The sequence below is a fragment of the Neofelis nebulosa genome, chromosome 7 (assembly GCF_028018385.1).
Source record: "Neofelis nebulosa isolate mNeoNeb1 chromosome 7, mNeoNeb1.pri, whole genome shotgun sequence".
Lineage (NCBI taxonomy): Eukaryota > Metazoa > Chordata > Mammalia > Carnivora > Felidae > Neofelis > Neofelis nebulosa.
Genome location: NC_080788.1, coordinates 88,993,961 through 89,021,533, shown reverse-complemented (window position 1 = coordinate 89,021,533; position 27,573 = coordinate 88,993,961). Strand labels below are relative to the sequence as shown.

Below are 27,573 nucleotides of genomic sequence, written 5' to 3'. Positions count from 1 at the left end.
GGCTCAGGTCATGATCTCCAAGTTCCTGTGTTTGAGCCCTGCATCGGGCTCTGTGCTGACAGCTCAGAGCCTGGAGCCTTCTTCAGATTCTGTGTCTCCCTTTCTCTGCCCCTCCCCTTCTTGTGCTGTCTCTCTCTCGCAAAAATAAACATTAAAAAAAAAAAATAAAAGTACATCAATTTAAAACACGGATATCCTTTAATGTGGCAATTCCATTTCTATAAATTTAACCTAAGAAAATAAATGAGGGTAAAGGTGGTCAAAGGGTATAATCTTGTTATAAGATGAATAAGTTCTAGGGATGTAATGTATAACATGGTGACTATAGTTAACAATACTGTATATTTGAAAATTGCTGGGGATGCCTGGGTGGCTCACTTGGTTAACCATCTGGCTCTTGATCTCAGCTCAGGTCTTGATCTCCAGGGTCATGAGTTCAAGCCCTGTGCTGGGCTTTGCACTGAGCTTGAAGCCTACTTAAAAAAAAAAAGAAAAAAGTTGCTAAGAGAGTAGATCTTAAGAGTTCTCACCACACACACAACATTTTGTTAACTGGAGTAAGTGGTGGATGTGTTCACTATTGTAATCATTTTGCAATATATATGCATATTAGTCCAGCACACTCTACACCTTACACTTAAAAGACAATGTTATATGTCAAATATATCTCAAGCTGGGAAAAATGAGTAGGCAAACTTGTGTGTATAAGGATTTTCACTATTTAAGTGTTCATTTTTTTAAAATGTGTTATTTATTTTTGAGAGAGTGCAAGCGGGGGTGGGGGCAGAGAGGGACAGAGGATCTGAAGTGGGCTTTGCGCTGACAACAGTCAGCTCAACATAGGGCTAGAACCCATGAACTGAGAGATCATGACCTGAGCCAAAGTTGGACACTCAACCAGTTGAGCCACCCAGGTGCCCCTAGTTAAGTGTTCATTGATGACACTTGATTAAATTATGGTACTGGCATACAAGGAAATACTGTGCTGCTGGTGAAAGGGAGGAACTAGATCAACATATATTTATGTAAATGAATGTTAATTGGTATTAAGAGAAGTTTGTTACAGGATACTGCGCATGGGGGGTATAGCTCACGGGTAGAGCATTTGACTGCAGGACACTGCGCATATAATGTATAAATATACATGATACTATCAAAAAGACTGGAAAGTTACAAGTAAATTGTATAATAAATGGAGATTTTTACTTTTAGCTTTATATTATTTGAGTTTTAAAGTAATCATCCCCACAATCCCTAAGTCAGGAGGGCTAACTAGCAGAGGTCTTTGGTTAGGGAGAAAGACATTATGGAGGGTGCCATCTGGAAAGAGGACTTATTGTACATCAAGATGCCCAGTGCCACAGAGAAGAGATCGTTTACTATGTGGAAGTCAAGCCAATGATACAGATCATGAAGTATTTCAGCCATTTGTGCTGAGGAACCATGTAAACTGTTGTTTTCTCTTTCAAAAGGGGGAATCCATGGGTTATCAGTTATAGATCTGCTAGCAGAAGGAATACTTCTCTAGTCTCACCCAAAGTTGTACTGAGCCTCATCCAAACTGCCCCTTTTGGATAATAACCCCTTCTTTGAAGCAGTTCTTTATTTCATCTATCTATCTATCTATCTATCTATCTATCTATATCTATCTATCTATCTATCAGAGCCTCATAAGAGTGCAGTCCATGCATCAGCAGGGGCTGCAGCCATCACAAGGCTCAACTGCAGCAGGGACACCCTCCAAGTTCACACTCATGGAGTTGTTGATAGAATGCAATTCTTCATTTGTGTTAGGCAGAGACACCTCTCAGTTTCTTGTCATGTAGGTCTCTCCCCTGAGCAGCTCACAACATGACAAATGTCTTCATCGGGGTGAGAACTTTTGAGAGAGAACACAAGTGGAGGAGGGGGCAAAAGGAGAGGGAGAGAATCTTAAGCAGGCTCCACACTCACTGTGAACCTGAGGCTGACCTCAATCTTAAGACTGAGATCATGACCAGAGCTGAAATCAAGAGTAGGATGCTTAACCGACTGAACCATCCAGGTGCCCCTGTAGCAGGAGTTCTTGGGAGGAATGTTGAAGGGGAAAACTCTCAGGACCCATATTTGGGATGGATGGGACAGTGGTGAAAACTCATTTCCTCATAGTATAGGGTTTGTTTGTTTTTTAACCTTTTGGGGGCCAGGGACTCCTATTTGGCAGTGTGTTGATGTTTATGAACTCCTCATAATGTTTTTAATGCACAAATAAAATACATAAGGCTACAAAGGAAACAATTGTACTGATATAATGTTATCAAAGAATTATTTTTTTTGAGAGAGAGCACAAACAGGGGAGGGGCAGAGAGAAAGAATCCTAAGCAGGCTCCATGCTCAGTGTGGAGCCTGGTGTGGGGCTCAGTCTTATGACTGTGAGATCATAACCTGAGCTGAAATCAAGACTTGGGTGCTTAACCACCTGAGCCACCCAGGTGCACTTCAAAGTATTTAAAATGTGATGTAGGGGTGCCTGGGTGGCTCAGTTGGTTAAGTGCTCAACTTCGGCTCAGGTCATGATCTCACAGTTTGAGTTCGAGCCCCGCGTCGGCCTCTGTGCTGACAGCTCAGAGCATGGAGCCTGCTTCAGATTCTGTGTCTTCCTCTTTCTCTGCCCCTCCCCTGCTTGCGCTTTGTCTCTCTCTCTCTCTCTCAAAAGTAAGTAAATATTAAAAAAAAATGCGATATATGTGCTTTATGTTAAACAAGGCAATATATTTAAAATAGAGGCAAGGGGTGCCTGGCTGGCTTAGAAGAACATGTGACTCTTGATTGTGAGTTTGAGCCCCATGTTGGGTGTAGAGATTACCAAAGAGAATAAACAAACAAACAAACTTAGAAATATATATATATATAGAGAGAGAGAGAGAGAGAGACAAATTAAAATTAATTTTTATGTGAAGACATCAGAATGACAGCTGTTGTTAGCTTGCCTAAGAACCTGTGGGGTGTTCTTTAAACTGAAGTAGTCTTGTGGCTCAGTTCCTTCCATTTATAGATCAGTCATACCTAGGTAATACCAGAAAGTAATGCAGATATTTGTGAAACCAGAGTGAGAACACACAACTACAATGTTTGGTGTTGGCTTCCAGGCCTATAGTTAGTTGGCACCAGAAGCTATAGACAGGAAATCTGCAGTCAGACATGATCTAAAGGCAGGTTTTATAACTACTGTATTCTGAACTACTGTGAATATTCTGAAACATCTGCAACTACACTTTGATATGAAAACATCTAGGACTTCTGATGCTAACTAACAAAGTCACAGGTATTGATGAATGATACTATGGTTTGTTTCCTATATTTGTAACTGAAGGAAATGCTAAGTAAAAGGAGGATAGTAAAAATAGAGATGTAATTTTTTTCCTTTTCAAGTTCATGGGCTCCAGGTTAGAAACCTGCTAAAAGGGATAAAATCATAAGATTGGTGTAAACATTGAGATAATCTGTGTAAATAGCACAGTGCCTATTGTGTGTACATATGGAAATAAAGAATAAAAATATCACACAGAATGTTTTGGTTTATAAGCCTTTTGCAATTAGAAAGTGGCTTAGATTTCAGTATCCTTTTGTACGACTTCATCTTAATTAGAGTCATCAAGGGCCCTTACTGAGTAGCATACCTGTTTTAAAGAGCAGAAAGTAGAAAAGTGTACCATATGAATGACAAACTATGAGGACAGCATAAAGTGTTTAGTCAGTGGCTTCTTCTAACCATAATGACACAGCTTGATTCCTTGTGTCTAGCAATCAAACCTTGTAACTGGAGATGTCATCAGAACTTTAGTCCATTTGGGCTGCTATAACAGAATACTATAGGCTTATAAGAAACAGAAATTTATTTCCCACATTTCTGGAGGCTGGGAAGGCCAAGATTAAGGGACAAGGAGATTCAGTGTCTGGTGAGTACCTGCTTCCTGGTTCACAGATGTTTTTGCTTGTGTCCTTATTTGGCAGAAGGGCACTAGCTAACTCTCTGGGGTCTTTTTTATAAGGGCACTAATCACATAATGAGGACAGAGTTCTCATAATCTAATAATCACTTCCCAAAGACCCTGCCTCCTAATATCACTTTGAAGGTTATGATTTTAATATATGGATTTTGGGGGGACATAAGTATCCAGTCCACAGCAGGACCCAATATGCAGTGACAAAAGGAAACAAAATCCTAGAGCCAACGTTGCCTGGTGAACTGTGTCAAAGCTCTACTAGAATATAGCTATAGGATGGGAGTTCACTCAGGCCCTTAGACTGATCGCAGAAACTGGAATTGGCACAATTTTGGGGGTCATCAAATTTTAAGAAACTGGACAGAACCTACAAAAGCTTTTCAAAATGCTCTTTGAAAAATGAGTATTGTGATCAAATATATTTTGGAAATCCATCCTCTTTTGTAGATCTTTAATGCACATTAATGACATTTTACAGGTTCTGAAAACCTCAATAATCAGCTTAATTTTATTTTACCTAGTACTTGATCATAGTAGCATTTTTTTTTTCAGAAACCCTAATAGCTCACATAAATCAATATTCTAGCGTCATTTGGGAAACATTTTTTTTACAAATTTGATGGGAATTTGGTAACATATATAGGCAAAATATAATCTTGGCATGAACACAGGTCAACTTGACCTGTCTCAATTTCTAAAGCATTTTTCTTTTTTTTTAATGTTTATTTTTGAGAGAGAGAGAGAGAGAGAGAGAGCGAGAGCAGGTGGGGGAGGGGCAGAGAGAGAGGGAGACACAGAATCCGAAGCAGGCTTCAGGCTCTTGAGATGTCAGCCCAGAGCCTGACGTGGAGCTCGAACTCACAAACTGTGAGATCATGATCTGTGCCAAAGTTGGAGGCTTAACAGACTAAGCCACCCAGGCACCCCTCTAAAACATTTTTTTATCTTTGTCCCCAGATGCTAGAACTGATAACCTAAACCACTTTTAATCTAATTCGGCCTCTAACTGCTTATTCTGCTAAAAGACACAGATGAGGGGAGCCTGGGTGGCTCGGTCGGTTAAGTGTCCGACTTTGGCTCAGGTCATGATCTCACGGTCCGTGGGTTCGAGCCCCGCGTCGGGCTCTGTGCTGACAGCTCAGAGCCTGGAGCCTGTTTCAGATTCTGTGTCTCCCTCTCTCTGTGACCCTCCCCCGTTTATGCTCTGTCTCTATCTCAAAATAAACGTTAAAAAAAAAAAAAATTTAAAAGACACAGATGAAATAATCTTATTTTTAAAAATAGAAATGAATATAGTTTTAATTAAAATATCACAATTTAATAAACATATAATATCCTCCTGAACAAAAGAAGTAATCTTTTATGTGGAAGAAAATTATAGGTGCAATCTAATTTACTTTGTCACTGCTCCCATCATAGACATGATTAAACTACCATTTGGTAGCTGTAATTTTCAAAATACCTCTAAATTTTATATTTTGGGCGCCTGAGTGGCTCAGTTGGTTAAGTGTCCAACTTCAGCTCAGCTCACAGTCTCATGGCTTGTGGGTTTGAGCCCTGCGTCAGGCTCTGTGCTGACAGCTCAGAGCCTGGAGCTGCTTCAGATTCTGTGTCTGCCTCTCTGTGCCCCTCCCCTGCTCATGCTGTCTCTCTCAAAAATAAATAAATGTTAAAAATTTTAAAAAATAAATAAATAATTCACATGTAAAATGTGTAATTTTTCAATAAGCTTAAGACTTTCTTTTAAAAAAAATTTTTTTAACGTTTATTCATTTTTGAGAGAGCATGAGCAAGGGAAGGGCAGAGAAAGAGAGGGAGACAGAATCCAAAGCAGGCTCCTGGCTCTGAGCTGTCAGCACAGAGCCCAATGCGGGGCTTGAACTCACTTAACCAACAGAGCCACCCAAGCGCCCCTGAACTTTAAGGCTTTCTACCTAAGAGTTGGGGAAATTTTTCTCCTCAATTTCTCATTAAAATCAAAGGTACTTTTAATTGTGAAAGGCTTGATAAACACTAAAGCTATATTGGTAGTCTTCTTTATTCTTAGGACATGAGTGGTTTAAAATGTCTTTAACTTTCATTTGTCTCTACACTCCTGAAAAATATCCTATGCCAGATGAGTCCTTATAAACATGAGTTCTCAGTTCACTATTAGAGATTCTGTGGCTTGCTGGAAAATAGAGGTGTAACTACTTAATTTATACCACTTGTCTTCTGCACATACAAAATTGCCTTTTTTAATCTAGTCCATAGGAATTCTGTTCTTCTGTGAGCAGCATGTGTAACAAGATGCTCAGCCACTAGTTATAGAAGAAATGTAAATTAAAAGAATAATTGATATTTCAACTTTATTAAATCAACCCCCAGCCCCTCACCCCCTAAGCATCAAATCAGCAAAAAATGTGAGGCTATACACTGGTAACTGGGGTATAGGTTGGAAATCTAAACTCTTTAATGTACACAGTGCTGGCTCCCTACCCAATATTCACTCTCTTTTCTAACAGAACTCCCATTTTTGGCAGGCCTGACAGTGTTATCAGCTAAAAAATTATACTTTCCAGCTTTCTTTATAATTAGAAAATTTTATAGATTGCTGGCAAATAATACATAAATTGAGGGTTTCTTGTAATGTTTTGCTCCCTGATATAGACAAGAGGGAGTGGTGCCATTCTTTCTGGAATCTAGATATGAGGCAAGAGATAAAGCAACCATATCATGACTAAAAAGATGAAAGCTATTAAAATTGATGAAAGAGAAATCTGGACGTAGTCCAGGGCATTTAAGATATTGTAGAGCTGCTATACCAACCCTGAACTTGTTACACCATAATTATTATGAGAAGCAAAAGTAAATCCCTAATTTTTAAACCTCAGTTCAGTTTTCAAATGCAGTATTAACTGATAAACTCATTACTGGCAACCCTACTCTTGGGAACTTCTGGTCAAAGAAAGGAAAAAGTTTTATACATGAAGATATTCATGGCAGCATTTTCTATATGGGATTAACACTGAAAACAGATTAGATACCCAACAATGAGAGTGTTTAAATTATGGTAAAACACAATTTGGATTATTAGGCTATAATTTAAAAATCAGCTAAGATGTAACAAGATTCAAATATAAAATTTCTAGTCAATGTGTAACTAGTGGCAAAACTACTGGTAGCTTGGTCCACAGGTATTTCCAATCCCCTCTTCCTTTCACTCCCCTGCCCCCCCCCCTTTTCCTTTTCTACCTTTTACTAGAAAGACTGGAAAGGCTTACAATTTTGCTTCCCCACCCTTCTCCAAGCTACAGGTGATCCTGTTATACACTGTGGCCAACAGATGAACACAAATCTGCTGTGAATTTCTGGAGAAGGTTTTGCCTTCATGACAAAAGAATCAGATGTGAAAGGCTCTGACTCCTTCACCCTTTTTTGGTCCTGAGTACAGACACATTGCCTTGAACTGCAGTGGCCATCTTGTTACCACAATGGAAAGGCCAAAAGATTCTCAGAGACATTGGTATTGTGGGATCAATCATGGAACCAATGCTAGTAGCCATCTCCTCTAGCTCCTCTAGACTTCTTGTGTGAGAAAAATAATCCCCTACTGAAAAGCCATTGCTACTTGAATCTGTTAAGTAGAAAATATTCTTAACCAACAAAGAAATAGATAAAATATACATAAAGTATAAGTGATTGAATAAGAGATTTGACAGACAAAATGATGCGTTAAGAAAAAGTATTATTGAAAATGATGTTAAAAAGTTAAGTTAAAAAGAGAGTGAGACAGAGCGTGAGCAGGGGAGGGGCAGAGAGAGAGGGAGACACAGAATCTGAAGCAGACTCCGGGCTCTGTGCTAATAGCACAGAGCCTGATGAGGGACTCTAACCCATGAACTGTGAGATCAGGACCTGAGCCGAAGTTGGGCACTTAACCGACTGAGCCACCCAGGCACCCCAATCAAAATTATCTTAATTCTAATAGTAAGGACATTTATCCATTATCTTTTGTCAAGAGTCAAACAAGATTTTTTTTTAATGTTTATTTATTTTGAGAGAGAAATAGAGAGGAGTGGCAGAGAGAGGAAGAAAGAGAATCCCAAGCAGGCTCTATAATGTCAGTGCATAGCCCAATGTGGGGCTTGATCACACTAACTGTGAGGTCACGACCTGAGCCAAAACCAAGAGTTGGGCTCAACTGACTGAGCCATCCAGGTGCCCCAAAAAACACATTTACAAGAAAAGTTCATGTGTATATATGTAAAAACACAATGAAACAGCACCTCTGTACAATTTCACCATACAGTTTCTGTACAGGATGCTTCACCAATAAATGGCACTCAATTTGTTTTATAAGCATGTGATTACAGAAAACTGTTTAAACTATTCATCAAAAACTCACTGGGATTTTCCAAAGATACTTTGGATATTCAAAGCAATGCAATTTATCTTCTGAATATCAAGTTGAGATGCACAGGTTAAGATGAAGACCCTTCAAATAGTGCCGAAGATACTTGAGTTGTCACTGTATATCCTCAGACTCAGGCTGCCTTCATCACCAGTATCTTCCATTCCTGAGAGATCAACTACATCAAGATGGTTCATCAGCTAAATCACGTTGGTCAAAATACCTAATAAAAAGAATTTAACGTATGTTTAAAAAATGTTAATAGCACTATTTGTAATAGCAAAACACCACAAATAACCCAAATATCCATCAATAAGGGCACTGGTTGAATAAATAACAGTACATCAACACAGTGGAAGACTATGAGGCTTCTGTAAAGAAGGAATGAGGAAAATACCTACACTGCTATAGTGTAGTTTCTAGGATTTAATAAGTGAAAAAAAAATGCAAGGTACAGAACAGTATGTTTAGTATGCTACATTTGTGTACAAATGCAGATATATTTATATATACTTGCTTATACTTTTAAAAAGAAACAATGAACGATAAACCAAAAATTTATAATAAAATGGAAAACTAAGGGGGAGAAAGGCTAAAGACGATAAAGGTGAATTCTAAAATATTTCAAATGTATCTTGAATTAAAATTTTAACTTTGGAATAATGTAAGTATTTTATGTAATTATAAAACAAGATAAATAATCAAATGAAACAAAATTGCAGTAGAATGAAATATTTTTTACCTTCACTGGTAATTAAACACAAGTAAATAAAAATAATTTACATCTTTTTATTATGAAAATGGAAATATTTATATTAGTTGAAAATGCCCAGTGTTGAATAGGAAATGGGCGGTCTCACTGACACTTTCTGGGAATACAGAAAGGTATGAGTTTCTGGAAGGGAAACTATTAATAAATATCTGTTTTAAAACTACATGCCTGGGTGGCTCAGTCAGTTAAGCATCTGACTCTTGATTTCTGCTCAGGCCATGATCTCACGGGTTGAGTTCAAGACCCACACTGGGCTCCATGCTGACAGTGCAGAGCCTGCTTAGGTTTCTCTTTCTCCCCTCTGCCCCCCCACCTCAAAATAAATAAATAAATAAACTTTTAAAAAAAGTACATGCATAAATAAATAAAACTACATGGCATGCCTTTCAACTTACTTCTAGGAGTTTGCCCTCAGGAAATAATAGGATCTTCACTGAAGCATTACTTACAGAGCAAAACTAGAAATATAGGGAATTGTGGGGCACCTGGGTGGCTCAGGCAGCTGAGCGTCTGATTTCAGCTCAAGTCATGATCTCATGGTTTGTGAGTTTAAGCCCCACGTCAGGCTCTGTGCTGACAGCTCAGAGCCTGGAGCCTGCTTTGGATTCTCTGTCTCCCTCTCTCTGCCCCTTCCCCACTCACACTCCGTCTCTCTCTCAAAAATAAATAAACATTAAAAAAAAATTTAAAAAAAATAGGGAATTGCGATACATATAATACTGTTTCTTTACACCTTAATTTCCTCTGCTTGAAAATGAAAACAATTAGGGGCGCCTGGGTGGCTCAGTCAGTTAAGCGGCTGACTTCGGCTCAGGTCATGATCTTGCGGTCTGTGAGTTCGAGCCCCGCGTCGGGCTCTGTGCTGACAGCTCAGAGCCTGGAGCCTGTTTCAGATTCTGTGTCTCCCTCTCTCTGCCCCTCCCCCGTTCATGCTCTGTCTCTCTCTGTCTCAAAAATAAATGTTAAAAAAAAAAAGAAAATTAAAAAAAAAAAAAGAAAATGAAAACAATAGTCTCCATTAATAACACTATTATAAAGCAAGGAGCCAAGGGTTACTTACCTGCTAACCAGGCAGATTAATAAATTCAAAGCAGGAACCCGCTCATCATCTTTGCTGTCCTAAAGGGAAAAAAACAGAAAAATGCAGAGAGTTCTCCCTAATATTTCTGAAGCAAATTTGCTTTTAAGATGTAAAACATGAAAAATTTATTAGATAATAGTAATAATCACACGGCAACAGAAAACCTCAAAGAAAAAGGAGAAAACTATAGAATTAATAACCCTTGAGGAACATCTAACATGATCTTTTGAAGAAAGATCCTCAACAGGGAAAAGAAACAGTTGAAGGCTCAAAGGAGAATAACTTGGGAGAGAGATCTTCTCTTGTTCCAAGTAGAGGAGCAAAAAAAAAAAAAAGGAGCCCATATCCTAACTAGACAGTAGTGAAAAAAAAAAATTATATAAAAATGTGTTGGGGCGCCTGGGTGGCTCAGTTGGTTAAGCGTCTGACTTCGGCTCAGGTCATGATCTCACAGTCCGTGAGTTCGAGCCCCGCGTCGGGCTCTGTGCTGACAGCTCAGAGCCTGGAGCCTGCTTCCAATTCTGAGTCTCCCTCTCTCTCTCTCTCTGACCCTCCCCCGTTCATGCTCTGTCTATCTCTGTCTCAAAAATAAATAAACATTAAAAAAAATTAAAAAAAAAAATGTGTTAAAGAGCTTACAACTGAGGAGTGAAATCCTGGCTTCTAAAAATTTTTTTTTAATGTTTATTTATTTTTGAGACAGAGAGAGAGAGAGAGAAACAGAGTGTGAGACGGGGAGGGACAGAGAGAGAGGGAGACATAGAATCTGAAGCAGGCTCCAGGCTCTGAGCTGTCAGCACAGAGCCTGACGCAGGGCTCGAACCCATGAACTGTGAGATCATGACCTGAGCCGAAGTCGGACGCTTAACCACTGAGCCACCCAGGCACCCCTTCTAAATTAAGACATACCAGAGGGGCATCTAGGTGGCTCTGTTGGTTGAACATCCGACTTTGGCTCAGGTTGTGATCTCACGGTTTGTGAGTTCAAGCCCCATGTCGGGCTCTGTACTGACAGCTCAGAGCCTGGAGCCTGCTTCAGATTCTGTGTCCCCCTCTCTCTGCCCCTCCCCCACTTGTGTTCTGTCTCAGTCTCTCAAAAATAAATAAATAAATGTAAAAAAAAATAACAGACATACCAGAAACCAGTTCAGGTAAGGGTTCTCAATTGTAATGAAGGTAGTTGCTGAACTGTATGTTTTATAAAGTGGTCTTACAGAGTATAAACTTTATTGATTTATTCATTCATTCTTCATTTTAAGATTTTTTTAAAATTACTTTTTTAAAGTTTATTTTGGAGAGCTTGTGTGTGCACGAGCAGGAAAAAACGTGGAGAGAGAGGGAGAGAATCCCAAGTAGGCCCTGTGTTGACAGTGCAGAGCCCCATGTGGGGTTCGATCCACAAATCATGGTGAGATCATGACATGAGCAGAAATCAAGAGTCAGACACTTAACTGACTGAGCCATCCAGGCACCCCAAGATTTTATTTTGTTAAAGTAATCTCCACACCCAACGTAGGGGCTTGAACTAACGACCCCACAATCAAGGGTCACATGGCCTGCCAACTGAGCCAGCCAGGCGCCCCTGATACTTATTTTTATACATTTCAAGATATAGTCACAATAACCTATTGAGTAATGTTGTAACAGACATATCCCATGTTAATTCAAACTCAGGACAAACTTCTATGGTGTTAGTATACTCAACTCTATGTGTCAAGTGCTATATGGAACAAAGCTAAATAAAACCTACTACTTGCTAATAGCACAGAAGATGAAATATCCATATTAACTTTAATGAAAGGAAAAATATGCTAAGTGCCCATAAAAAAGATACAAAGTATACTGGGAAAATAGAGGATACAAAGATTCTTCTTAATTGTTAGGATCAGGGAAAGTATCATAGAAAGTAGTGGAATATGAGGCGGCCTGGGTAGCTCAGCTGGTTAAGCGTATGACTTCGGCTCAGGTCATGATCTCAAGGTTTATGAGTTTTAGCCCTGCACTATTAGTGCAGAGCCTGCTTGGGATTCTCCCTTTCTCTCTGCACCTCCCCGGCTTGCACTCTCTCTTTCTCAAAATAAATCAATAAAAACTTAAAAAAAAAAAAAAAAGTAGTAGAATATGAGCCAGATTGTAAAAAGTAAATGGTATTTAGATGCAGAACTAGAAGCCTGAAAAGGCACTTCTGTAGAGGAAATAAAGTCTAGGAACAAAACATGGGAAATATTTACTGATTATTAGTAGCAAGTACATTTGGCTTGGAGTACAGGCCATATAAGTTAGTTTGGGCCGTAGCATGGATGTTTAATAAAAATATTTTAGAGTAGCCAGTGGACAACAAGTATACATTTTGTGGAAGGGAAAGAAGGGATGAAAGAAAAAATCACAAATGGGCTTAATCCAGCATAAAATTTATTTATAATGCTGCAGGCATGAGTTAGTTAAGCATCTGACTGGAGAAATTCAAAATAATCATTTTGTCAGAGACTGTTAGCTGACCATTCCAGCTTGTGTCCCCTTACTATTTAGCAAATGAAGCTCAGTTTTAGCTAAGGACACTGCCACCAGCTAAAAGTAAACATTTTCCACAGTTCCTTATGGCCATGTGACTAAATTTTGGCTAAATGAGCTATATAGCCAGATGTGCTTGTGGAACCTCTGGGAAACTTTATTAGAGGATACCTTCTCTTCTTTCTAGCTTCCTAAAAGCAAATAATATAGTGGCTGAAGCTCCAGCAGCTGTCCTGGATCATGAGGTGAGCTTGAAGATGGAAGCCACGAAGCAGAACTGAAAGGCCTGGGTTACTGCCATCTTAGATCTGATCTATCCACTTGTAGACTTTACTTATTTAAATTTTTCTTTTTCTTTAAGTAGGCTCCACACAGAGCCCAATTTGGGGCTTGAACTCATGACCATGAGATCAAGCCTAGGAGGTAGACAATTAACTGAGCTACCCAGGAACCCCTTAATATTTATTTCTTTTAAACTTGATTTAAGTCATCTCTACATTCAATGTGGGGCTTGAATGATGACCCTGAGATCAAGTCACATGCTCTTCAGACTAAGCCAGCCAGGCACCCCCAGACTTCTTTTATCTAAGAAAAAAACAGTTCCATTTTGTTTAACCTGTTATTTTAGGCCTATTTTTATTATGTACCTAAATCTAATCTCGACTAATAAAATATTCCACATTTTCCTATTTCAATGGGATCCTTTTTATCACCATATAAATTGAAGAGTGCTTTCAATTTGAAATAGTAAGTTGTAACTTACCACTAGGAGTCTTACTTCAGAGCACCTTCTTGCAAGCTGCCGAATCAGTGAATGAGCCTCAGGTAATAAAGGTTTTTCAAGACAAGCCAATAAAGCATAAAGCCACCTTCCCTAAACAGGATTTTAAAAGGTAGTAAGTAGCAAATACTACACTATAAGTTTAACTTAAAAAATGTCCAATGTTGTGTCTGGTTATTTGCTATGGATAACTTTATTTAACATTTAACTGTATTATGTTTGGATACAGACAACAAAGGATCATCTAGACAGCCAGCTGATCTCTTTTGTATCCTCTTACTATAAACACAGAACATCAGACACTTCAAAATACCCTTAGCCCCAAAGAGTTCATTTCAGAGATTCTTACTATAAATGAAGTCCTAATTCATGACCAGAAAACTACATTAAGAAGTGTGTAAGTCCCTGCAAAAATTAAGATACATTTTTTCCTCTTCCGTCCATAGACAGATACATGAATAATTTTATAATTTTCTAACTTTGTCCCCTGTGTCTATACAAAGGAACTATACTCTAGATGAAATAATGTTTTGATACTTCTATACTTCTATTAAGTACCATGGCAAATGAAATCTATCCCCATCCTCTTTTAAAATGGGTTTTTCTGACCAAAAAAAATAAATAAAATAGTTTTTTTTCTTTTCAATTACAAAAGGAATATATACTTAATGCAGAAAAACTGAAGAATACAAAAAGCACAAAAAAACCTGCAATCCCACCATCCAGATAAAATTTTCGCTAAAACTTTAAAAATGTTCATCTTTTTCCTATTTACACATACAACTTTTAAAAGATAAAGTTCTATCATTATTGTAACATTAATAGTGGGGTAATAACATTTTGTAACCATCTCATTTACTTGCAATACATAATAAATATCTCCCAATATTGTTAAATGGGATTAACGAGGGAATGTTATTAATCTCAACATAGCACTTATATAAATACTCTTTAACCAAGTACTTATCATACTTTCCTATCATAGCTGGTTTATTCTTTCTTTCCCCCAAACTCTGTGAGGTTATAATGATAGATATTATACCCCCAGGACTCAGTCTTGAGTTGGAACACAACAGGAGCTTAATTAAAATATTTGTGAAATGAATGTTCCATTCTGGATGCACCAAAACTTACTTAGCCAATTTCCTATTATTGAGCACTTAAGAGGCTTAATTTGTTGCTGTTATATAAAAAATAGTGTGATAAATATCCTTAAAATAAGTTTTAGAGCATTTCTCATTGATTTCTTGGGCTAAATTCCTAGAAATAAAATGGTGGTATCAAAGCATATGTATGTTCATAAAGGTTTCTGAGATATAACCACTAAATTTTACTCCATAAAAGATGTATCCAATTATATTTCTACCAGCAGTGTATATGACAGAGTTTAATCTGAGCAATACATCACTTTGGAGAAACCTAAAGAATATTAGAACAACGGTTACATAGCAATTTATGCAACAAAAGTAAATTAGCTCCTCAAGCAACCCCAAAATCAATAAAACTTTTTCCTAAACAAAAGATTCACATCTAGGTTTTTTTAAATAAATAGTAAGTGGAATTCTCTTCTATATCAAAAAAGCTATTGTACATTTAAACTTGACTCACATGTTCAGCACCACATTTACTATATATAGCTGGCATTCAGGTATTCAAATGGTGCTTAAACCGCTGATTGTCTAAGATTTATAGTGAGAGGTTCCTTTTTTCAAAGGTCAGCAAACAGTGAGCACACTGTGGCAATACTAAAACATAAAACCCACCACAAAATAGCAAAAAATTTTCCTTAATACTTTCATATTTGGATGAAAAATGAGGCTGTATTTCTCAAAAAAATATTAAAGTAATCCCAAGTACAGAAATTTTCAAAAAGAGTTCCATTTTCCTTTTGTTAGTATATGATAAGCAAACTTCATGATCTAGGTTTTTACTTTAAACACTGATATTCTCAATAGGAGTGTTCTGATGGTATGGTTACTTGGATACAGAAATTGAACACTGTTGATTTAAGATACAGTTACTCAAAGTTAGACTCAAAGGATTAACTAGGTTACAATTTAGTAAAGCAGTTGTCATTGGTTCAGAAACACTTCGATGGTTCCTCTGGCAAATACAGTTACTTTTTGGTAATATGCTTTCACTAATTAATAGGAAAAGCCAAACTTACCACCCTCTTCAGTGAGTAATCTTTAGAAGTTAAAAAAAAAAAAAAAATCAAAAAAAATCTTACAACACAGAGTTAAAAAAATAAAGATTAAAGGAAGAGAAGGAAAACAGGTCATGTAATACTGCTAAAAGGTCACTATCAGACAGAAAGAACTGATACAGAATTTAGAGTTCAATACACAGATGCCAATGAACAAGTAACACGAATATGAACAAAGTTTTCTATTGAAGGTATAGCTAATATACTAATGCATGGGAAAAATATTGTTTCACTGACACTGAAAGAAATATAAATTGTCTTTAATATGAAATACTACTATAAATTCACTCAATTTGAAAACAGAAATTATAAAATGTTAGATTGAACCATACTGAATTACTGATAATCAAATGTTTTTAAACTACAGAAATAGCAATTGCATATGGTTCCAGAAAAATAGAGTTGCAGGGAAAAGAAATAAGAATCCTTTGCTGATGGCATTCTTAACTAGTTCATTCCTTTTGGAAAGCAATCTGGGAGAGTGTTACAAATGCTTATAAAACCTTGACCCAATAATTATATTCTAGCAATATCCTAAGAAATTGACAAAGTGAAATTAATATAAATGTTTATAATTTAGTCATGATTGTAAAATATAAGGAAGAACTCAAATGATCATTAATGAGAGAATCAAAGTAAACTATAAGGCATTAAGACAATGGAAATTATGTGAATTATATTATCATACGGAAATATATATATGTAATGTGAGCTAAAAATTCCAGAATAATACGTTAATTATACTATGTAAAAGACATGTTTGAGCACTGAATCAGAAACAGTGATTTATTTTTTTAATTTTTGTTTATTTTTAATTAAAAACTTTTTTTAATGCTTTTATTTATTTTTGAGAGAGAAGGACAAAGCCCGAGTTGGGGAGGAGTAGAAAGAGTGGGAGACACAGAATTGGAAGCAGGCTCCAGGCTCTGAGCTGTCAGCACAGAGCCCAATTTGGGGCTCAAACTCATAAACCATGAGATCATGACCTGAGCCAAAGTCGGACGCTTAACCAACTGAGCCACCCAGGTGCCCCAACAGTGATTTATTTTTATTTTTTATTTTTTAGAAGCAGTGATTTTAAACATTGTTTTCCCCTTAAGAAGTACATGTAACATAGCAGAGACTTAAAAGAATAAAATACAAAAACGAAAAATGAAAATCTAGTGATAAAGGATATCACCATCATACTTATGTAAGAGCCTTATCTAAGCCACTTGGCTGAATGGCAAGCTTAGAAATTTGTACACTATATAATGTTGGTTTATCTGTTTCTCCCAGACAGATTCTAAACTTCTGGAGGGCAAAGATTATATCTTATGCTTTGACAGGGAGCTTTGGAGCCTCAGGTACACTCTTTTACAAATATCTTTTAACTATAAAAAATACATGTTTCTAAAAATCAAATCTAGCTTCAAAGGACAATAAAATTTCTTACTAGGGGACTAATGTAGATAATTCATTTATATAATGCCCATCAAACTGACCCCGGTTTTGAAGGTGAAAAATGATCTGTGAATATAAAACTATAAAGTAGAGAGACCATTGAAGCGTAGTTGTTAAGAGTATAGCCAGACTGGTGGGGTGTGAATCTCTGTTCTGCCAGTTATGAGATGTGTGATCTTAAGCAAGTTACTGAATCCTTATGTGCCCCAGTTTCCTTATCTGTAAAATGCAAATAACAGCTCATAGGTTACTGGAGGACTCAAGGAGTCACTATATTCAAAGTTCTTAGAGTAATGCCTGGCACATAGTGCTTGGTATTATTGTTGGCATTTAATATTCTTTTGTGGATTGGATTTCAAAGCCATTTGAGAAAATGTATTTCTAACTTTGTTAAGCCAGTCAAAATGGGATCTCCAGACTGGATGCCAGTTTGTAACTGTTTGTTACTACACTGCCATGAGATATGTTGCTTCTCTCAGGATATAAATCAACTCTTTAGTTGACTTTTTCTAAGGCAAGTCTTTTTCAACAAAAGAAGTAGCATGTTGATTTGCATGCTAGCATAAATTCCTAATTTCAGTGCAAACAAACATAGTTTACATCATACACATAATTATACACAGGTATGATACATACATCTATACATAAACATGTTAGTCATATCTCATATATGAAATAAGTATGTATAATTTTGTCTGCATTATTAAAATAAAAAGAAGCAATGCTACCAATTCTGGAGTAAAGTCTCTTTCTCCAAACCAATTACTCAGATATTCCAAGACACTAGTTACTGTTGCCTAAAAAAAGGAGAAAGGGGAAGTGGAAGAAATGAATTAGTAATAAAACAAAGACAAGTTCAACATGGGTTTCATTAAGTTTAGTTAGAAAACAACTCTGATATTTAAAATGGTCCCATTCTTTAGACTTCCAGAGAAAATTATGACTGTATTTAGTAATTGGTTAGGTGGCTCACTAAGTGAGAAGACCTTTTAGACAAATATTCTTATATACTTTCAAGTATCAATATCTTGGTTTAAATCCTAGGATTTAGTTTGTAACTACTAATTTAGTTTATAAATACCCGAAAAATTCCATGTGCTCTTAAAAAAAAATCTTTGCATAAATACCTTCAAGTTATTTTCATTAAGTCAAAGTAAAAATATAAAAAAAAAGTTACTGTGGAGAAAGATCTGTTTTAAAGCTATATAGACAGAATTTATTAAACTGTTGAAAATATTCTCTTGCTTATTCAAGGATAGTTGGACACTGAGAATGACTACTACAGCATTTAATGCAAATGATCAAGTAAGTGAAACTGTTAGCCAGTATATGATTTACAACAGCATATGACCCTTAAAAAAATTTATCTTCCAAGGGCACCCAGTGCTATGTGAAGGCAAAACAATCAAAATTTTTACTTGCTCTTTAAGTAGGTAATAGAATTCCTCATCCTAAAAGACTGAAGAACCAAAGTCCATTTTTCTCCCCTTTTGTCTAAGAAATTATTTCATTCTTTTTCTTTTTAATTTTTTTTTTTTTTAATGCTTAATTTTGAGAGGTAGAGAGAGACAGACCATAAGCAGGGGAGGGGCAGAGAGAAGGAGACAGAATCCGAGGCAGACTCCAGGCTCTAAGCTGTCAGCACAGAGCCCAATGTTGGGCTCGAACTCACTAACTGCTAGGTCATGACATGAGCCGAAGTCAGAGGCTTAATCAACTGAGCCACCCAAGTGCCCCTGTGTATTTCATAGCAATTTCACCTTCATTTTATTTCAAATCCCAAAATCTAAGACTTATAACTGAAATGTACACAATTGAATAGTTTAGCAAAATGATTTAGCATGAGCTATGGAATTAGGTCAAACTGGGACTGAATCCCAGTGTTGCCATTAAATTTTGCTGAAAAACTCCAATTCTGTTTCCTAATCCATAAAAGTTGGATATTAATAATAACTCCCCATAAAGGGTTATATTGGTGATTAAATAAGAACTGTTAAAGAGTTTAGGACAGGATCTTATATATTGTAAGTGTTCAATAAATGTATTCATAATACTTTCATACACATTGGAAATAAAAGAATAAATACATACTTATTATGGATTTTACCTGATTCATTCTGCTAACAATACTAAGCAAGGGAGGAAAACCAATCTGAAAGAAAAATGAGACTGACATTTACTAAATGGTATTATAAAGGAGGTATTGAAAAATGTTTTTCAATTTGACTACATAAATTTAAAGATAATGATTTTAGTAATTAAAATGTTAAAGTATGAAATTTCTTAAAATGATAATATGAAAAAATTGATACTATGACAATAACATGTTGTATACACTTTTTCAAAATCTTCAGCTAAAGCTAACATTTTAGGAATTAAAGGTACTTGACTTAGAGTGATTTTTTTTCAAACCTAATCTGATTCAGTTAAAAAAGTACGCTGAAGTTTAATGCTGGGATCCTTCATTATGACAACAACACTGATTTCTGAGAAAGTTAAGAGGATATGCATTAACTCTGCGTCCTTAAATGGTTCTTTCACATGGTGTATTTTACTTGTATATATAAGTAAAATAAATACAATAAATGTTAATAAGTTTTAATTGTCAAATTAAAATACATTTTGAAATGTAACATACATTATGGATATTATCCAGAAGAACAACAGATTGTGTAAGAAACAGTGTCAAGATAGCTAGCTTATAGATCTGAATTTACTTATACCCCTACCACCATGTGTAAGAGTGCCTATTTTCCCAACCCTTGTTGACACAGAATATCAAATTTCCTTTGTTAACGTTAGCTGGAAAATAGCAGCTCAGTGGACTTATATTTCTATTACAAGTGAATGCGGGCATCTTCTCATGTAAGAGAAATTCATATTTTTCTTTCTGTGAGCTACTTATATCCTTTGCCTTTTCTGTTTTAATTGGGTTCTTGATCTTTTCATGATTTTTGGAGATTTTACATTTTTTGGACCAATTAGTTTTTGTTGTTTTGTGAAGTGTTGTTAACACTTCATCTCCAGAATATGAAATCTACTAAGTATTTTTTTTAGGTTTATTTATTTATTTTGAGAGAGAAAAAAAGAGTGCACGCATGCAAGTGGGGGAAGAACAGAGAGAAAGGGGGAGAGAGAGAATCCCAAGCAGTCTTCCCACTGTCAGGGCAGAGCCTGACGCAGGACTCAAACTTAGGAACCGTGAGATCATGACCTGAGCCAAGAGTCAAGAGTTGGATGCTTAACCAGTCAAGCCTCTCAGGTGCCCCTGAAATCTACTAAGCATTTTTAAGCATCTGTGTCATGTTTTCCTTTGTTTCCCTGACTACTCAAAACTCATAACCCAGGCTAAAAAAAAGCCCTGGGGGCACCTGAGCGGCTCAAGCATCCGACTTCCATTCAGGTCATGATCTCACAGTTCTGAGTTTCAGCCCCACATTGGGCCTTGCACTGAAAGCACAGAGCCCACTTTAGATCCTCTGTCTCCTCTCTTTGCCTCTCCGTTGCTTGCACGCATGTGCACATGTATGTGCTTCTCTCTCAAAAATAAAAATAAACATTAAAAAGAAAAAATAAAAACCCTGAATCTTATCTAACTCAAAAGTATCACATAGCTAAAACCTAAGAGATAAGAAGCCCACCTTAGAAAGGTCACAGTACACTGTTTCAAAAACTGGGCTGCACATTTTTAAGTTAAAGAGCCACTTAATTAAGTCATAGGTTGGCAAACATTTTCTGTAAAGAGGCAAACACTAAGTATTTTAGGCTTTGCAGGCCACACACGGTCTCAGTCGCTTAGTATTATAAAAAACAGTCGTAGCTCATTGGCTGCACAAAAACGGGCTGCAGACTAGATTCGGCCTAGGCTGTAGTTTGTGAAGTCTTTATGTTAAATTACACACCAAAATTAGAACACTTTTGTTTTGTTTATCCACATATCACCTACTTGTACATAATCGATTCCAGGACCTTCACTTGTAGCTGGTCCCACAGCCCCTTCAGCACATAACCTTTCACCCAGACAAAATTTTTTCCAGCCTTCTTCATCTTCAGACTTTGGCTAAAAGAAAAAGAAAAAAAAAAAAAAAAGGAATTTACTTATTTCTATGTATTTTTCTTTTATTGAATAGTAAAAAAAGAAGTGAGGTCCTCTGTATTCCCACGACTTCAACACAAAGATATGGTACCTGTTATGGGCTGAATTTTGTCTCACCAAAATTCATACGTTGAAGCCCTAACTTCCAGTATCTTAGACTGTGACTGTATCTGGAGACAGGACCTTTATAATGGATTATATTAAAATCAGGTTTTTAGGGTGGGCTTTCATCCGATCTGACTAGTGTCCTTATAAGAGGAAATTCAGACATACCAAGAGGCACTAGAGATGCTTGTGCACATAGGAAAGACCATGTGAGGACACAGTGAGAAGACGGCCATCTGCAAGCCAGAGAGGCCTCAAGAGGAGTCAAACCTACTAACACCTTGATCTGAGACTTCACAGTCTATAGAGCTGTGAGAAAATAAATTACTGTTTGTTAAAACACCCAATCTGTAGTGTTTTGTTATGGCAGCTCTAGCAAACTAATACAGTGCCCAAGTGTTACACATTATGTGGGACATGTCTAGTTTGGATCACACTTTAATGGACACTAACAAACAAGAGTAGGCTCAGAAAAGGGTGATAAAGATGGAAACTGGTATGGAAAAAACACACACTAAGAATGTTTATAAGAACAAAGGATGTTTATACCAGGGAAAGAGACAGGATGATGTACTTCACATACCTGGAAGGGCAGTTCAGTCAAAGAAAGAATAGGTTTATACTACACCATCAAATGTAGGACCAGTGGGGAGAGGCATTCAGCTCAATGTAACCACATTAAGAAACAATTTTTATTTGTACATATCAACTTGCACATTACTTTGCATAGGTACGGTTTTTCCCCCTGAGGATAAATAGCTTTCATTAGATTCTCAGGACAGATATGAGACCCCGAAAAGGTCTATTGTACTAAAACAATGTATTTGCCCTTTCCATTACTCCATTAGGTCAGAGACTATTTCTGCTTCAGGTAACACTGAATAATTCCCGGATTATTAACTACAGCAGGTACTTTATAATAAATGACTGAATAGATCAATAAATGTTTATATTTACATAGTTGCTTTAAATGTCAGAATGCTTTAGACATTTTTAATTTCATTATTTACGTAACGATTACTTTTGCCATGATGAACATGTTATTGCTATTAATATTCCACTGTTTTGATGGACCAGAATTTATTCAATCAATTATGTTAGGTCATTTACATTTTTGACAAAATTATGTTGTCATAATGTTACTGATGCAGCTTCTTTTTAAATTAGTAAGCATGTACCCTAAAGTCCTGATGCTGAGCAAGAAAAAAAAAATCTACTCATCTACCCTTCCTCCCCTACCCCCTTTTTACCAGGAGGCCTCACAACACAGCAAAAGGCTTTATAGCCAAACAAACTTCAATTTGAATTTCAGCTATCCCTTTTATGAGTTAAATGACTGTGGGCAAGTAACGTTAGTTCATTTCACACTTTTCCTAGAGCAGAGCTTTCAATTGGTATGGAGAAGAAAGTAGAGTCTATATAGTGAATCTCTCAGCTTTCAGCTGGTAGTCCAAGGCTATGCAAGCAGCCTGCTCCGTTTATCCCAATGTGTCACCATGTAAGAGACATTAGGAAGCACTGCCTATAGGAAGCTTCTAAAACCTGGAATCTACCAGCTACCTGAAACTGTGAACAAAACTGTGTGCTGGGGCACACAATTTTCTCCTTTGAAGATAAATACTTGCATTTGATTCTCAGGAAGAACATGAGACTCCCTAAAACATTAAAAGTATTGTCCTGGAACAATGTATCCATCTCTTCCCCAACTCCCCTTTTTATTCAGTAGTCCAGAGAGAACATATTTCCTGAAGAGTTTAAAATTATATCTAAGTTGATAAAGCACAGAAAATACTACTTTCTAGTATGCATGACGGGCTTTAGCAAAACGTCTGTGGTATGGCACCATTACCTCATTGAATCTTTTTGTAAATACTGAAAATATATTTATTTTCTTTCTTAAAAATTTTTTTTTAATGTTTATTTATTTTTGAGACAGAGAGAGACAGAGCATGAACAGGGGAGGGGCAGAGAAAGAGGGAGACACAGAATCTGAAACAGGCTCCAGGCTCTGAGCAGTCGGCACAGAGCCCGACGCAGGGCTCGAACTCACGGACCGCAAGATCATGGCCTGAGCTGAAGTCAGACACTTAACCGACCGAGCCACCCAGGCGCCCCTATTTTCTTTCTTTAAAAAATATATTTATTTTCTAAAAAAGCAATGTCTAGAAGAACTCTTAAAATTTGCAGAGGCCTAACAATACCTATCCAAAGCCTCTCAAGATGCTATGGATTAAAACTGTCATAAAATAACAACTTGTATTACTGATTCTATATTTTTAAGACCACCAATATAATGGAATTGTTTCTATTAATGGTCAGTGAAAAGGAACAAAAATAATATAGGTTAAGTAAGTGAATCTTTAAAGACTGGGAATAAATAGGAACTGTCTCAAATAGGTACACATTGTACAACTTAAAGAAACTTACATACCATGGTCACATTACTGTCCAACTGTTGTGATTTCCAGTGACTTCTATGTCTGATCACACTCTGAAGGAAGAAAAGTTAGACAAGTGATCTCCAGTGAATGGATAACTGAAAAGAAATCAACTGTGCAGCATTCTAACAATCCTGAAATTTGGAAAACATGTTTCAAACTGTATTATCTCTAATAATTATTATTTGGTAATTGATTAATAAATATTTTAACTTCATCCTTCAGAATAATGAATCTGATTTTTACAACTATAGTCTAAGAACAGAAATAAATCTTGATGGAGGAAGGGAGGGAGGGGAAAGAGGTTTAATTTGGTTTAAATAAAGTACACTTACCTGTCGAACAGATGAAAACTGTGCCACTTGTTGTTGTTGCCACTGAAGTGTGGGAGAATATCCTTCAGGAGCAGGCTGGCATCCTGAAAGCTAGAGATCAATTCATAAATATTACAGTAAATGTCAGTGGTATAAATAGAATCTCATGCCTCTGTAAAGTAAAAGCAGAATCAAGATGAAGAGTAATAAAGTAGATGATGAAGACCATATAAGAAAAATACTACACTTTGCACATGCAAAACATAGGCCTTTCACTTTACTATTTATGTTCAAATTTAAACATTAGTAAACGGGGAGCCTGGGTGGTTCAGGCTATGATCTCATGGTTCCTGAGTTTGAGCCTGGAGCCTGGTTTGGATTCTGTGTCTCCCTTTCTTTCTGCCCCTCCCCGACTTGAGCGCACGTGCTCGCTCTCTCTCTCTCTCTCTCTCAAACAAACACACATTAAACATTAGGAAATGATCCTTGCATAGTCACTTCAATAAGAGCAATCTGGAATGGTTCATAGTTGAAGTTTTTAAACTAAGAAATATTATATGAGTCCTGAAGATATAATCTAGTCCTATCTTTCTATAATAACAAAACTGTTTGGGGCACCTGGGTGGCTCAGTTGGTTAAGCGTCTGACTTTAGCTTAGGTCATGATCTTACGGTTTGTGGGTTCAAGCCCCATATCAAGCTCTGTGCTGATAGCTCAGAGCCTGGAGCCTGATTCTGATTTTGTGTCTCCCTCTCTCTCTCTGCCCTTCCCCTGCTCTCCCTCTGTCTCTCTCTCAAAATAAATAAACATTAAAAAAAAATTAACAAAAATAACAAAACTTTTGAAACAGATACATTACAAATAAAGGATTTTGGTATGGGTAGAATGTTCTCAAATAATTTAAGACACTTGACTTTACAAGGGCTACTTCAGCTTCCTAAGACAGCACAACAGTTCAAAATTAATCACATACTGCCTTGAAATAAAACAGTACAGCCACTTTTTAAAAGCTAAGTATATAACACCTTCTCTTCCATCAACTAAAAACTTATAAATAGGAATAATATGAAACATTACAGTATCTAAGTTAAAATTTCCTGATTATAAACATCAGATAAAGAAATTACTTAGTAAAAGGAAAAGGACTTATCACAATTTACAAACTGCTGCTTTCCTTTGACCTTAGGTTAAATAGTAAGTTCCCAAAAAAGATCTTCTGTGACTACTTTATCTTGTTACTTATTGGTCTCACTTTTTAAAAGCTAAGTATATAAGACATTCCCTTCCATCAACTAAAAACTTATAAATAGGAATGATATGAAACATTATAGTATCTCAGTTAAAATTTCCTGATTATAAACATCAGATAAAGAAATTACTTAGAACATAAAAGGAAAAGGACTTATCACAATTTAAAAACAATACTCTCCTTTGACCTTAGGTTAAATAGTAAGTCCCCAAAGAGATCTTCTCTGACTACTTTATCTTGTTACTTATTGGTCATTATACATTTAATTTTCTTCATAGCAATAGTCACGATATATAATTATTTAGTCTGCTTGTTTGCTCTCTGTCTTCCTCAGGAGAATGTAAACTCTGCTAGGATAGGGATTTTTCTGTCTTATTCTCTGTTGTATTCCCAGTGAGTGGCACAACCTAGTTGCTTAATAAAAAAATATGCTGGATATGTGGTGCCTGGATGGCTCAGTCAGTTAAGCGTCTGACTCTTTTTTTTTTTTTTTTTTTTGGGACAGAGAGAGACAGAGCATGAACGGGGGAGGGGCAGAGAGAGAGGGAGACACAGAATCGGAAACAGGCTCCAGGCTCCGAGCCATCAGCCCAGAGCCTGACGCGGGGCTCGAACTCACGGACCGCGAGATCGTGACCTGGCTGAAGTCGGACGCTTAACCGACTGCGCCACCCAGGCACCCCAAGCGTCTGACTCTTGATTTCAGCTCAGGTCATGATCTAGCAGTTCATGAGTTCAAGCCCCGTATCAGGCGTGCTTGGGATTCTCTGTCTTCCTCTCTCTCTGCCCCTCCCCTACTTTCTTTCTCTCTCTCTCTCTCTCTCTCTCTCTCTCTCTCTCTCTCAAAATAAATAAAGAAACACTTTAAAAAATATGCTGGATAATATAAATGAAAAAAAAATGTTCAAGGTGTTCAAGTAGTTAGAAAAATGTAAGAAACTTGAGTTTCTATTCTTAAAAAACAAAACCCAGTCAAATTCAAAACATGCAAACTATACTAAATAAGATTAAACACCAGTCCAAGAATAATTATGAAGACAACTGGGAAAAGGTTCCCTAAAAATAAAGGGTAGTGTAAGTAACCTAAAGAGTCCTTTAGGATTGGATCACCTCCTTAAAATATGATCAGTAAGTCTTCATGAATGCCAGGGTTACTGAAAACCTCTCTGGAAGCAGTAAATGCCAACTGTCCTTTTGGGGGAAAAGTACAAGTTAATGTCTAAAGTCACAGGGAGTAGTCAAATCTTACATATATCATCAGAGATACTGTGGGATACCATAGCATCGATCTTTCAATTCCGGCGGGGGCGGGGAGGAAGAATCCCCTGCTGGGTAATAAAACTTACAGAAACATTCACACTTTGCTTCCTTTTCAACTTCTTTGGGTCAATTTGAGCTACCACAACATCTGGGCATTGAGCTGCTTCAATCCTACAAACAAGTAATAAATCCAAGAAATGTGATTACGGCTGTGCTTTGTTCATGTGTAGTAAAACAAGCGATCCATTTCTACAGTTCTTAACGAAATTAGAAAACAAAGTTCAGAATTGCAATTGAAGTACTAAACAATATATTTCTGAAATTAACTGGACTGAAAGCAAGGAATTTAAGAGCACCAAACTTGACACAGGTAAAACTCGCCCATATAAAGATATAATCAAGTGATCCTGATTCGACCCTACCTCGCGAGAGATTGGGGACGGCCACAGAGGTGGGGGCAGAGCGCTTTATCACATTTAGGGGGCAGAGAGGACGACCAGCCCACCCTCAAGGGTCAGATCACTCACTGGACCCGCCTCAAGTATTCCTGAGGCGTGCTCGGGGGTACGGAGGGATCAAAACTTTCTGTCAAGTCGCAGGGCTCCACTGGCAACAGCCGGGGCATCAACTCTTCTACTGCAGACTCTGCTGGTATCCACGCCATGGTTTTTAATCCAGCAGTCCCATCCGGCGCATGCGCCAAATTTAGGTCACGGCGCAGGCGCAGAAGTAGGCACCTTAGGCGCGGAGTTGAGGGAGGCAGGGCTTAGGGGTCGTAATTGTTCTTGAGGAAGCCTGCGGATTGTCCCAAGGTTAAGGTTTCGGTACTGTAACGAAGACTGTGAATTTCGTTTCTTGCAAAGACGGTTCTGAAGTATTTCTTCGTGTTTCCCTTTGTTTTCTCTTATAAGGCAAGGGTAAAGACTGAGGATTATTAA

At 37.1% G+C, this 27,573-nt stretch overlaps 1 protein-coding gene and 1 long non-coding RNA gene across 6 annotated transcripts; one reads left to right on the top strand and one right to left on the bottom strand.

Moving 5' to 3' along the window:
- Nucleotides 1-186: 186 nt before the first annotated feature.
- Nucleotides 187-27,347, bottom strand: GEMIN2 (gem nuclear organelle associated protein 2). Of its 5 annotated transcripts, none has more exons than XM_058738892.1 (10): nucleotides 27,163-27,346; nucleotides 26,722-26,806; nucleotides 24,148-24,237; nucleotides 23,806-23,865; nucleotides 21,120-21,233; nucleotides 19,281-19,325; nucleotides 17,902-17,970; nucleotides 13,507-13,617; nucleotides 10,212-10,270; nucleotides 187-473 (listed from the first exon to the last, which is right to left on the bottom strand). In XM_058738892.1, the coding sequence occupies exons 1-10, from the start codon at nucleotides 27,297-27,299 to the stop codon at nucleotides 437-439; spliced, it is 807 nt and encodes a 268-aa protein (XP_058594875.1). In that variant the 5' UTR covers nucleotides 27,300-27,346; the 3' UTR covers nucleotides 187-436. The 5 variants fall into 5 exon arrangements, with proteins under 5 accessions (XP_058594875.1, XP_058594874.1, XP_058594877.1 ...); XM_058738891.1 differs by lacking the exon at nucleotides 187-473 and adding an exon at nucleotides 8,213-8,602 and having other exon boundaries at nucleotides 27,163-27,345; XM_058738894.1 differs by lacking the exons at nucleotides 187-473; nucleotides 13,507-13,617 and adding an exon at nucleotides 8,213-8,602.
- LOC131517133 (uncharacterized) lies at nucleotides 25,774-26,197 on the top strand. The gene is made up of 2 exons (XR_009264414.1): nucleotides 25,774-25,833; nucleotides 26,052-26,197. It is a non-coding gene; the product is annotated as an uncharacterized LOC131517133 (long non-coding RNA).
- Nucleotides 27,348-27,573: the final 226 nt, after the last annotated feature.